The sequence below is a fragment of the Pholis gunnellus genome, assembly GCF_910591455.1.
Source record: "Pholis gunnellus genome assembly, chromosome: 1".
Lineage (NCBI taxonomy): Eukaryota > Metazoa > Chordata > Actinopteri > Perciformes > Pholidae > Pholis > Pholis gunnellus.
The window spans coordinates 22,059,704-22,074,146 of NC_136528.1; the positions used below are offsets into that span (position 1 = coordinate 22,059,704).

Consider the following 14,443-nt stretch of genomic DNA (forward strand, 5'->3'; position numbering starts at 1 on the left):
AGAAATATCTGAGGTAATATAGAATATATCATCTCTTAAATCTAACATTCTTCCAAATTCCTACCGAGGAGTAAGATTTTATTAGCATTTCAGGCATGACATTTAATATGAAATAGAGTCAAGTGACAGTTTGTTAAAAATGCATTTAATGGGGTTTATTATAGAGACGACATGGGGAAATATGGTAAACAAGATTAAAGTAGCAAGGGGAATGAATGAGACAGACAGACAGACAGACAGACAGGAAAAGAAAGAAAAAGAAATAAAAGAAAGAAAGAAAAAGAACTATTACCTTGGGTGAAAAATGAGACATGGTGAGTGTGAGAAAAGGAAACAGTGAGCAGTTACCTGCTCCTGCTGCTGACGAGCTAGCTCCATTTGCTGCCTCTGTTTCTCCATCTGTGAGGCGGCGAGCTTCTTCTGTTCGTCGTGGGCTGCCAGTAGCTGCTCTCGCAGGCTGATCAGCTGGGTGATCATTGTGGAGAGCTGGTGTTCCTTTTCTGCCAGGCTTTCTGGAGTACCTAGTGAGGAATAGAGTGTGAGAGCGATGTTTTGAGTGGAAAGGATAAACAAACACAAGGTGGAGAGCCTGAGTCATGAACATAGATACAGGTATGTGGTATGTATACCAGAAAGAAAGAAAGACACAAAAGGCCTCATAGCATCCACCCTATTATTTAGTCACTAGTCACTAGTGACTAAATAATAGGGTGGATGCTTTTGTACAAAAAAAAAAAGAAAAAGAAAAAAATAACCTGCAGAAGGCCTTGGTCATAATACACTAAATATAGAAAGGTGACCATGCTGCACATGCCGATCATCATATTGTGCTATAGTACTGTACATAATATAGCGTACAAAGACAACCACACAGGCAGCAACCAACTGCAGTGAATTCACTAGAAAGTGTTAAGGTCACAAACAGCCTGGAGTTATCTATTTACTGTAGCTGGTGTTCACAGCGTTCACAGGAAGAAAGGGAAGGAATTGTTCCCGGCATATAGACCAAGAGCTGCAGGGAGCTGTCAAACTGACGTGGCAGCTTATGTCAGACTACCAGGGGTGAACATGAAGAAAGTGTTGAGAGTTAGTGTTAGCCTCAAAACTACAAAAGTGTTTCATTATATGACCATTCCATCAACCTATTATTGGAGTAACTCCTTACAGACTGTAAAAAAACTGCACCAGAAAAACAACAATTTTTACACACCACGAATATGCTCTTAATAAGACAATGGCAATCCTCGGTAAAGGGAAAACTGAACAATACATTCTGTATTTTATTATCTGTGTAGCTACTGTATGTATACTTGAAAAAGCAAAGCAATGACAGACCAATAGGCTTAATTCTCTCTCTACAGTCACATGTCCGCACTGTGTGTGATAGAGAGAGCGGCTCCGCTGCACTGCTCTCTCGCTCCGCCTAATCAATGCTAAGTGATCCTACCATTGACTTACACCGCCAACATAATTGCCAGTGAGAGGCTAGACAGTAACTCACTCTCCTCCCACTGCACTCCTGTGTGACAAGCTGATCCCGGAGAACAGGAAAAAAAGAGATGGGGAAACCAACAGAAGAGACAGAGAGAAGGAGAGACAGTATGGAGAGAGAAGGATAAAAGCATAGAGATCCAGATAACAGTACAGTGAAGTCTGGCCTGGGGCCAGCAGGAGCTGAATTCTTTCCTGGGTGTCTTCCTCTCCTCTCTGGCCACATCTGTCTTGAGTTTCTCCGAGAGCTCCCAGGGGCCCTCTCCACTCAAACTATTTTAATTTGACTAAACACCTGATTTATTTTATCTCTCCGATGAGGAAAGCCGTTTGTCTTAATAGGGCTTGTCAACCTCCAGAACCCATTCAGGGCAATTTACTGGCAGGCTTGTCTGAACCTCGGTTCGCCTCGCTCTGCCTCCGCTGTCTGCTGCAATGGAAGAGAGCTGCAATTCTCCATTTATCCTCCGAACGAAAAAAAAAAAAAAAGCACCTAAAAGCAGCTATTCATCGGGCATGTGTGCAGTTTCCAAGGCCTGAATTGACTTCTTATTCACCCGACTACACTTGTTGTGAATGGCTTAGCTGTAAAATTGATACAATCAGCACCAATTTTATTAACCTTTGGCTGTGTCCATGAAGGACCTGCCTTTTTCAGGTCACTAGCCAGATACATCAGTCGTTGTCACAATAAATCACAGCTATCAATACCGTGGTGGGGAGGAGGGAGGGACTAAAGAGGGAGATGAAGAAAGACAGAAAGAAAGAAAAGAAAAAGAAAATCATGATCCAGATGAAGATGACAGCCATCAGGCCTCGAAGACCTTGATGACCTTGAGTTTGGAACCAAACACCTGGACTCAATGACGGCCGCTCTCAGCCTGCCTAATTATACATCTTTGATGATCCCTCACTAGTTTAGGAGTGTAAAACACAAAATTGCAAAACATATAATAACTGGAATGTACAGCACATACATTTTGTGTTTGTGGGCATGAATGTGCAGGGGGACTGGTGCTGAGGGTCCACAGAAGGATCGGATGGAATTGTCAGAGTGTGGAGAGCTCAGTTCTGCCCAGACACCAAAAGAATACTAACAGAGAACCCATTGTTTTGATGTTGAGCTAAATTGGGGGAAATCTAAACTGCCCTCTGTACAGCTATTTGGGCCTTCCCTTTTGCTAAACTTAATCCTAATTATTAAACAGATTTATAATCATATCAGTATAATTCAGCTTATTGGTAAATGCTGAATACGTAAAATCGGAACATCTAAAACATTGTGGAAGAATTTCACTTTCAAGGCTGTAGAAAATCAGGCGTATATGTTTTTTGTTAGGTGGTTAGTGTAAAAATCTCTTTCTTCCTGCTTTAAATTATGGATCAGCTTTAAAATGCAGATAAAACTTTTATTGGGTGGTGCAGAAGAGGAGAGTCGTGGTCTGTGTCTGACCAACCTGCTGACAAAAGAGGCCGTTTCCTGCATATTGCATGGCTTTTAACAGCGGTGGGGCTAGCGTCTGCCTGTTAATATGTCTCCTCACATTGAGCTTCCGATGGCAGACAGACAGCCCAGAGATGCCTTGGCTCTACATAAACCCCAGCAGTCGGCCCAGACCTAACATGTTGTGACATCTTCCTGTTAAGAAGACTGAAGCCGAGTAGGACAATACCAGCCTGACTCAGGAGGAGGATCTCAGGAGTAAGCAGTCAAGTTTTGCTGGCACTTTTCTTGTTTTTTTCTCAGGCCACTGTGTTCACTTCAGAGATGCTAGATTGGCACATAGAAGGAGGAGACGGTAAAGCTGTGTTGTTCAGTTTCAGCGCTTTCAGCATTCACCTTTTGAGATTTCTGCCTCTTTTAAACGTCACAAAGTAGGGCAGAAAACATCAGCGACGGGTGACTAAATAAATGATAAGAGGGAAACAAGCAGAGCCATGGTTGCTTGGGGAGGGATGGGGGTATTTAAGCCTTGGGGTCTTTGGATAAAAGGCACTTTGTAGGGGTGCGATTTGTTCTGTCCAATACCCACATCTCCCTCTCTCTTGGCTCCCTCCTCTCTGCTCTAATCAAGCAGTCTCTAATTTGGGTTCCAAGTCCAGTACCGGGGAAAAAGAAGGAGGCTTGTTACTTTGAAGAGTCCCGAGTGAATAACACTGATAAAAGATTCAGGCACAAAAGAAGAAGAAAAGCGAGGGAGGGTGAGGGTGAAAAGGGGGAAAATCACAAGGCACCCTATTCTCTTCCCTTCCTTTGGTTAAGACAGCTGAGCCATTATGACCAGATCTGAATTGAGTTTTTTAACGCCAGAAGACTGGAATTTCTTTGTCTCTCTATCAGTCAGCTGTTGTGGATGCTTCCATATGCTGCAAGCCCATCTTAAGAAAATTAAGACTTGTCTAAATGCTCCGATTGTACCAAGCTGTATCCACAGTCCGCACATTACTTGAATGCCTTGTGTGCTTAGGCCTCTCTCTCGCTCTCTCTCTCTCTCTCTCTCTGCTCACTCCTAAAGTGTGTGTGAATGTAGACATGAGCGTGTACAGATGTGTGTTACGTGCTGTTCCAATCGATAAAAGGTACATGCCTCTGAGTAAATGCACACGTGTGTAAACTCTGCAGTCATCTGACCCTTTGTCCATTCTTTCAGTGCAACACACAACGAGTCAATTGAGTCGCAGCAAATGGCATCTATTGGTACCTCCTTTAGCGTTCAAAAGAGAAAGACCTTTCTTCAAACCCATAACACTGCTGCAACAAAAGCATGAAGCACAAGCCAATCTTCTTACCAAATCCACTTTTGTGATATTGATTATAACTGAAATATTTTGGTCAGAAAAATGTATCGTATTGAGTATGTAGACTGGTAGAAAAACAAGCTAGAACAACAAAAGCTAGTTTTATGGTATCTCTCTGCAGTGCTACAAGGCCATATGTAGTAGTAATACCAGTAATATGGTGTTAACGCGCCTCCATGCCCTACAACCAAGACAATATGAGCAACAGCCGTTTTACCTGGCTTGCTGCCTTTGCCATGATATAAAAGCAATTAATCTTGCCAATAAAACCTCACTAACAAGCATGAGCAATGACTCACGAGCACATGTCATCCACTGGCAGCAATGATTCTCAGTCCCTGTGCTCTCCTATATGGTTTGAACATAGAGGCTTATTCACCCATCATCTTGTTAAAAAACGTCAGATCTTCTCAAATTTTTAAAACCACCTTTGTGCTTGAGACTTATAACAGCTTTTTTTACTTGTAAATGGAAGTCTGGTATGTGTTTCTATACATATATATATATATATATATATATATATATATGTATATATATGTATGCATGTGCATATGTATTTGAGTATCGAAATATATGATTTTAAGACAGTTTAGCAGAATCAAAACAATTTAAATGGCTCAGCATACAATTTTAAAAAAAATACTCTGATTGGCATCTGGAGAGGTTATTAATAAAAACACACTTCATCTACTGTGGTTTTGCTGTTCATGGCTTACACTGATGGAGACTAATATTTTGATGATAGAGGAAGCCTCACTCTTCAGTATAATTATGCTAATGTGAAAGCTCCAGCACTTCACTTTCTACCCATGACACTGGACAAGGCACTTCATCAAAGCCAAGATAGAGGCTCGACCTGAACATATTACTCCACAGGGAATGCCAGTGACCCTGAAATTCACTCTGAAGACAAAAAAATAACTCGGCACAGAAACTTTTCTTCTAGTCTTTCAATAAATTGAATACATCATTCTTTGACTCTATAATACAATGCGACTAACCAGAGATCCTGGCATCATGCAGGGTGTTGTATGTATGCAAGGCAGTCTATAGCAAAGATTCTTTAATCTTTAATAGCCTTCATGGTGATGAGTCTGACTGACCCCCGTGCCCCTAAAATAGAATCGTTTTCAAGGTTTCTCTCATGCAAAGTGCTTAAAGCCTGCAAGACAGTGATCAAGGCAACAGCTTACTGTCTGCAAAACCTTGAAAGTGAATTAGGAGTTAGATGTTATCTCTTTTCACGCAACATTTATTCTTTGTTCTTACCTAGCAGCTGATAATTAAAGAAGAATGTAAAAAATAAGAAAATAAATGTGTAGAAAAAGGTCAAATTACTGACAGCAATGGCTGCCAAACAAAAACCGTAAGTAAAATTCTTTATTTCAGGGGAGGTACAAAATGCATAGAATTACAGAAATATACATTAAAGGATAAGCCAAATACCATTAATTAACAGATATGATCAGACTGAAATACCTTAAATACTGTGGTTATACGTAATAATACAACGATTCTAAAATAGTTGTTTTATTGTGGGGGAAAAAAATAAAGAACTGTCTCCGTAAAATGCAAAAGTAACTTAATGTAAAATTAAAACTAATTAATGTTGTTTTACACAAGAGCAAATGGCAGCTGGCTCCTGCCTTATTCCTTCCAGGACTAAAGGCTTGCCATCTTTTTCAAGCATTCAATAAACCAAATGTGCACAAAGAAAATCAATCTGCTAGCAGTTAATTCAAATATAAACACAAATATCAGGGTTTTTTTATGATATCTCCTTTACAACCACAGTGTTACACAAATACCAGGAGGGATGGTAGCCACATTGGCAATAGCCAGCGCACTACAAAATGCGTTTTGCCAACGACTAACGTTAACAGTAACAAAATGTGGTTTTGCTCGTATGTATATATATATACATATATATATGTACAAATTAGTAACAGGCAACTCGGAACCTGTAAACACTATGCAGTTACCGTCATTTTCCGTTTACATAGAAATTTGAAAAATCCCTCCTATTCAACACTACTGACACGCTCAGCAAGACAACCAATACAAGTTATCATGCATGTTGCATCAAGCGCAAAGGCTCCACAAGTTGTTGCTGCCCTCCCTGGTTTCTGGAGTCTGGTTTTGTGCCAAGTTGTGCCTGCCTGCTGAACATTGCATGCACCTTTCTGGGAGTGCAAACAGCTATAGCAAAAACTACCCGTCACGACAAGTTATTGAGAAAATAAAAATAGGAGAAAATAAAGTTAGTGGCATAAAAGATGAGAATTTTTTTTTATAAAAATTTGAAAACCTCTCTTGTCTTGCATGCACTTTTGAGAAGATCCCTAAAATTCGGATGTTGTTTGCATTTGATCAGAGTCTATTATCTGCTCATATCTGATTAATGTATTATTTACATCCTTAGAATTAACGTAGGTCAACCCTTCAGCAGCTTCTCAATATAGTGAGGATGTTTAACATGCAATGACAATAAATCATCTTATCTTATTTGCTTTGCTGAGGAATATTTCAGTAGAGTGTCCTTTTATAAAAGACAGGTGTGTTATTGTCAGCTCTGTAAATGTTTTACATTCTCTTCAAATGAAAACAGGAGTATTATGCTTGTTCCTATGAAATGTATCATACAACTTTAAAAGTCATTAGTTAAACAAACCATGACAAACCACTGGAATATAATTCAAAACACAAATAGAGAACTGTATCCCTATATCTCTCTCTCTCACACACACACACACACACACACACACACACACACACACAGCACCTCCTTTTTTTGTACCTCCACTGCCACAAGCTGAATTCCTCAATTCATTAGAGGAGAAAAACACACAGTCCAACACTCTCATACATTCATCTGGCAAATGTGGCCTGAGGAATAATGATTTACTGTGGCTCATATTTCACCTGAGTGCACAGGGCAAACAGTTGACTGAAGTGTTGTGGAGAAAATGCTAACTGAGGCATTTTTGACTGGAGCAACTGGACAGATACCGTTTTGTTCCGTTTGTGGGAATGGTTTTGTACGTTTGGTAAACCTAATATATAATATTTATCTACAGTGTGTTGTTAAAACACACACATATTTTATTACTCTTTTCTAAAGCTATATGTAAGTCTGTGTTACTGGGAAATGCGGGCACATATATTGTGATGTGCATCTCTAGTGCATCGAAAACTCACTTTATGGAAGCCATTAGGAATAAAGTAACATTTTCAAGTGAATAATCGTGTTTTGAAGCTAACCCACATGGCTGAACAATATGGGCTCTGTGTTCACACAGTGGACTCCTTTCTGTCTGTTCAGGAGTAAAGCCAGCACAGGTAGGGCCAGCATCAAATCAGTCTCAGCTGCCGCCCTGCCCTGCCCTGCGTTCTCCTCCTAAAGAGCTTCCACTTATCTGCCTGCCACAGGACTGTCTGTGTGCACTCGACCACTGTCATGTCGACACCATTCTTAAATTGATTCTGACAGTGCAAGAGCCCCGATTTTTCTGCTTCAGAATTCAAGCTGCCATTTCAACGCTGGTGTACAATGTTAAGCTTTTTCTTATTTAAATTGTTAAAATAAATATATATATATAATATATATATATATATATATATATTTTTAAATTCCGAGAGAATGAATACAGCTTGTGTTCCAATTTAGTAACCACATATTTTCTTCAGTTTGAGTAAATGCTTGAGCATTTTTTTTTCTCCCAACGGGGGTCCGGGAAACTGGCACTCAGCAGGGAAACTTAAACAGCTCTGTTGAGTACGAGGCTCAAAGACCCTGCACATAGCAAGCGTGCAACAGAGGGCAACCTTATCTGCGTAGGCCACTGTGTGCTATATTTGTATGCATTTAACATATGTTTATAATGTACAGTATATATATATATATATATACATACAGTACCCTACATATTCAAATAGGGAAGTAATGATTCTAAGTGTCCTCAATCATGTGAAGAATGGGGACGATGCAATTTTTTTTAAAGAAAAAAATCTCTTTGAGGTATACAATTGTAAATGTGAAGTATCCTAAATCTTTTTTCTCTCTCTACCTCTTGCACTCCTCCTTCCACCTTGCCTCCTATTATCTGCTACTTTCTGTGGTTTGGAGCCCTTCCAGCCGGCCTCCCTTTCTTGCTCTGAGATTTCATCTCCCTCCTTCATCGTTCCTGCAGATTGACAGCCAAGCTCAGGTATGAAAACAAACAGTTAGCTCTGGAATTGACTGGTGAAAAGAAATCCGCCACTAATGCTCCTTCGCGAACTCTCCTTTTTGCCTGACCCTGCTGCTACTAAGCCCTAACAGCATACAAGAAAAGGCAGATGGAGATTTGAGATCATTAACCCTTAACACCATTTTTTTTGTCTGGCTTAAGCAGACCGCCTCTACTGGATTACTGCGCTTGTTTCTACTGACTCTTGAACCTAAAAATTGTCTTAATTAAGCTCGGAAGCAGAACATAATGTAGACAAACACCCACATGACAATAAGCTCTAATAATAGATATGTCATCTGTAGGAGGTAAATGGTTGGTTGGGTTTGCAGACCTTAAAAGCAAATCTCCGATGTTGTTGATACTATTGTTTTGTTTGTTTACTGTACGTGCATGTTCACCTCAACAGGAACAAGTATTCAGGGCATGTCTGAACACAACTGCAGTAAAAGAATGTCATTCTTTTCATGGGTAAAAGCCTGGGGTCAAATTCTGTTACACCGATTGTTTTTCGTTTTTATTTGTTTTCTAAGAGCAAAAATAAATTATTTCCACGCCAGTCAGATTTCTCCACTTGCCTCTGCAATAACACAATTACTTGTCTTTCAAGGTTTTGATGAACAATGTCAAAAGGTGCTCAGAATAATTGGTTGAGGAATGGGTGAGTAATCAGCATAGAATATACAAGGCCACTGTGCCAGTAGGTACTGTAGTCTTTATCTGCATGCCAGCCTTTATTCTCAACTTCCTTTCATTCATTTCAAACCTACATGCCTATTTGCCTTTTATACTGAGTTTAACCTTACAATTAATGGAACCTCTGATTCATCATAACACTTTAGATCTTAATCATAAGGTGTTTTCTGCTAGGTACCATTGTTTGTGTTTTAATTAGGCGGACCTTGTGCGTCTCCAGCCCTGGACTTCTTTTTAATTGCCCATATTTACATCAGGCCGAAATCAAACGCAGAGAGAGAGACATTTGTAAGGGGGAGCACAAAGCAGCCCTTTGAAATGTCTACAGTCATATGAAATGGCATGCTAATTAAAAATCTAAGGGTGCCACTGTGATAGGAGAAGCATTTATATTGGTAACTGTAGTGTGTAGACTGTCTCCATAACCCATCAACAGACAGAGGCCATAGTGTTTATTATCAGACTCCCTACCTGTTTACAGACCACCAAGTAACCTTCCCGTTCCCATTCATCAAACAGAAGAAATGCCCTGCCTGTAATTTAACAGACCAGCTTTCAAAAGGCTAAATCATTTTAAACATTTTACCCAGTGCACTTTGATCTACAGTGGCACACAGTATACAGGCAGGTACAATGAATCTAGTTTACCAAGCAATGATTTATCCTTCAGTTCATTAAGGTTATTGCCAATGAATATACTTATTAGAAGATTCAACAGCATTTTTTTCCTCTCCTCTATAATTCTCTGTAAGTGTAATTCAATAATTAAAACCAAACAAGTTTTATTTATGTATGTCACCCTTGTTTTAAAAAAAAGAAACAATTAAGCAAATGATCAAAATCACCTGCACAGCAGTGAAATGAGCTCTCTTTATGTGTGTGTGAATAGTCTTCATGAAATGTTAATAACAAAAACATTTAAGTCTTTTATTGAGAGATTAAATATAATTTAATGAAGGTAATCACTGGTGGGAGAGTGCAGGAGCCAGTGACAGCCTGGTGTTATCAGCCAGCTGGTATTGTGCTTTCCTGTGCAGTATAAACACACCAGCTCTCAGTAACAGTCAGTGCTCAGGACTGAGCAGCGAACCAGCCCATCTTTGGCCCACCTTCACTCTGTCATAAACAGATTTCGGGGGAGTGCTGAGTTGCGCTTTGCCGTGCCGCAGTTGATACGCTGCGCAGGGCGTTCACTGTCAGAGTCAAGACATTCCACTCAATCGCAGGCTCACAGAGGAGACGACTCTGTGCATCGCCGCACCATCTCCTCTCCTCTCAGCTCAGCCGCGCTCTGTTTACATCAAGCACACTTTGGGTTCAACAATTACCAGAGCGGCATGAACACACTGCATGTGTCAGAGCAGAGTAGCTAAGCTCGGGGCCGTCTGAAGGGACAACAACAATAATCCACTGACAAGCACAGAGAGCCTCAAAATGAGTCTAAATGGGCTGGAATTTTGAAGACAGCACTCTGGACAGAGTCGGGCATTCCAACAAAAGATAAGGGAGGAGAGAAATGAACGAAGAGGGCAGCCAAAGGCCTTTGTTTTAATTCAGAGTACAAGGCTGTGTCTGAGATTATACAGTACATAGATTATGTACGTCTGATAGGAATGAGGGATTTGTTAACACGGCTTAAAGTGGTGTTTGTGTGTTGAAGTCCTACCTTTTACTTCTGCCAGCAGTTCACTGGTGTTGAGCCTCTCCATCTTCTCTTTCCAGTCTTTAGAAAGAAGTTTCTCCATGCAAGAGGAATCTGTAGAAAAGAAAATGCGTAAAGAAAATTTAAGTCATTTCATCGACAAAATAAATCTAGAGTCCCTGTTTAAAGTGTTATTTTTTTTTTACGATTATGGAATATCTTTTTTCTAGTTTTGTGGATGCTATAAACCTCTTAATTTATTCACTTAAAATGAAAATGAAAGAAAGTCAGCGTATCAGATGAGAGAGAAGTATTTTATTTCACACGGCGAACATTAAAAGTGACTCAGCCCGACGGCAGAGAGATGAGCTAAGGGTGGAGTGAGGAGAGAAGCAGACGTTGTGGGGATAGCATAGGGACAGAGAGAAACATTAAGTGGGAGACAAGGAGTGAGACTGGCTACGTCTGAGCGTTCACATAACTGCCAATGATGAAAACAATTAACATTTGTCCAGCAGACAATGAATCAGAGGAGGAATGGCTGCAATCTGCCATGCTGTCGCTGGGGTAGCTGATAAAGAACACACTGGGCCGGCTGACCCAGGCCTCCGCCATCCCTGCACTGCTCAGGGGTCAGCCTGTTCCCATCAAACCCAGCAGCACAGGCGGGCCTCCACCCCTCCACCTTGAGACGCCATCTCCACAAACTATCTGCCTCCAATCTGAGCTAGATCAAGACATGCAGCTTGCAGTCCTGTAGAGTCCGATTAAAACAAGCAGCAATCATGTACAATCCAGTTCTGTGAGAACAATTAATGTACTGTCTAAAACAGCTGTTCTGGTGTCTATAGCATCTGTCCTCAAGTTTCATATAGAGCCTGAGGATGATTTGTAAAAGTGTGTTTCTCTAGATTTGGAGCTAAATGCAAAAACCAAAGCAGACACACTAATTAATACCACAAAGCCCCGGGGCTCTGTAATGAATAGTCTTACCACATATCTAACAGTGGATTGCTTATGATCACACTTCTGGCAATAAAAGGACACAATTCAGAAGCATGTTAATGGTTAAAATGATGCCACATAGGAGGGTTTCCTCAGTTTAATGAAGCTGTCATGTGTTTTCGATTTTTTTTCAAGTTGCACTTAATGTGAAATTCAGAGAAACAGTGAGACAGACTGAGAAGGGCACATGCAATATTCTGGACTCTTCCATTTTCACAATTATCATCCTTGACATCAAACACAGAGGACATTTGTACAGTTTAGAATGTATACAAGAGTTGTTTCCTTTAATCCGTCTGTAACATCTCTTCCACAAACCAAACACTGTTGTTCCCTCTGACAAACACTGACTTCAGAGGAACTGGGAGTAACGGAGAGGTCGGGAGTTCTTCTGGCCTTGTTTAAGAATGGCTTTCAGAGAGATCAAGCAGAGTGACCATTTTGTTTGATTGTCCACTTCCTCCAACGTGGTGGGGGTCGACAGGACATCTTCAGCTCAGGGTCATTATAACATTACTTCTGCTTTATTGACTTTCCAATTCCCAACTCACAGTTTGTCCCCTTGACCCGAAGAGAGTGAGAGAGAAAAGGCTGTGTGTTGTGTGTGTTGTGTGCGTTAACTCCCTCCATAGCACAAAGATCACAGATCTTAAAACAGGGGTTAAGGGCAGGGGGGAGTAGCAGAGCTCAACTCTTCTTCTCCTCCACCCCTGGGTGAGACAGCTTCCTCTCCCGGAAAACAACAAACTTCCCTCAAATCATAATCCTCAGTCAGCCAGAACAACATCAGTGCATGACGTTCTCTCCCCTAAAGCACAAAAAAAGCCTTATTTCATAAGTAGTGTAAAGGGGAATTAAACAAACATAGTGAGCATATGTTTATATGCACACATATGCTCTCTCACACACACGCACACACACACACACACATAAGTAAACACACACACTTTCATCACAGATGCTGCTCCAGCACTTGATCATTAAGCAATGCGCCAACTGTTGGAGATAACGTGGTGCCAGCTTCCATTCTACTCCAGTCCTCCCCCTCCTTTCCACCTCCCTCCCAGGAGGGCTGCCTCTCCCTCACTTCTCCATCCCCTCCGTCGGGCCAGACACGACCTGCCAAGTCCTACAACAGGAAAGACTACAGCTGGAATGCACCGCTGTCCTCCCTGCCTTCCACCTGGGAGAGGTGAATGATGACCTGGATTAGTCTATAAAATAACTCTCGAACATCTTTCAGTGTTCGAACAGCGTGGACAAAACATGCAACCAAAAATGGATTTGGTGAAAGCAGAGCAACTTTTGCACAGGCATGCTCGGGAAAACAGTAAATGAGATGTCTGGCTTTTTTCAAAACACCCGTCCACAGCCTATTTTTCAGAAGAATTTAGATTAATAGGAGGAATGCTATATCAGTTTCTAAAAGGCCTGTCTTTTTTTTCTGGAGAAATTATAGATGCCAATGGAAACACTGGTTAGTATCAATGTAATAATTACTGTCAGGTTACGACACAGAGAATGTTAAAAAAAAACAATTCACTGCATTCCCCATATAACAACGAATTATTTCTAATAAAAGATTCACACTTCTATGATTTCACTGGATATGAAGTGCTGGTTGAATTTAAAGGCAAACATAGTTATTTAAGACAGTTAGTGCATAACTTCTGAAGTTTTAGGGGAAGAGTTTGCTGCTGTTGTTCTTTCAAAGTAGGACATCACATACTGGGGAATTAGCTTAAACAAGAGAAGAGTCCAGTGAGGTTATTTATATTTTCCTATGGGGGCTCTTAAATCTCTCGCACCCCCACCCCTTCCATTTCTTTCCCTCCCCCTCTTGAGATAAAATGCTCTGTGGCTGGGGAGCAGGCCATTCAGCTGGGATGAGAATGGAATGAAAACAATAGCCCTTATCAGGCTCTTATTTACATTTTCCCAGCGTCCCTGCAGTAGACAGCTTGGCTTGTCACCAAGCCCAGATCGCCCCACTGGACCCAGACCAACTTCCTCCAGCCCCGGCGATTCCAATGGTCCCTATGGACCTTTGCCTGGCACAGACCCCACCACTCTGCAGCTAGCACAGATAGCAACATACAAGACAAAACTATTGGAGTGTGTGTCCAAGACGTGTTCCCATTGAGGGGGGAATGGTTTCTGGACTACTAAGCCTGTCTGGGTCTCATTGTCTCTTCTCTGGGCCTGGGGCTGGAAAGCTGGAAAAATGCCCTGAACCCTTCCTCGAGGTTTCTTAAGCATTTCCAAGTGGCACTCAGAAGAAAGTGAATAGTCATCACTGATTTAACACTGGCTAATTCAATATGTTTTTCTCCTATCAACGCTGTCATCTCTGGTATACAGCTTTGCTGTGAAAGTATTCTGTGATCTTTTTGATGTGGGTGAACAGGCGCTGGGATTTAGACACCTTAAACCGAGATGCGATGCCTAGATTAAGCTACAGCGTTTCTTTTTCTTTTTTCTTACTGTATTAAAAACAAAGCTAATGATCCTCATAAATCTCAACAAAGGAATGTTTCTAGGTTGATGTGTGACATAAACAAAGCTTTCAGCACCTGGCAGT

General features: G+C 41.0%; 1 protein-coding gene across 2 annotated transcripts in view; it reads right to left on the bottom strand.

Moving 5' to 3' along the window:
• Nucleotides 1-14,443, bottom strand: part of sox6 (SRY-box transcription factor 6) — a 124,488-nt gene that overhangs the window by 49,665 nt on the left and 60,380 nt on the right. For both annotated transcript variants that reach the window (XM_079164702.1, XM_079164701.1), the window contains exons 6-7: nucleotides 10,882-10,971; nucleotides 349-521 (exon numbers count right to left, since the gene is read on the bottom strand). In XM_079164702.1, coding sequence (XP_079020828.1) covers nucleotides 349-521; nucleotides 10,882-10,971 — 263 coding nt within the window. The remainder of the gene's footprint in view (nucleotides 1-348; nucleotides 522-10,881; nucleotides 10,972-14,443) is intronic.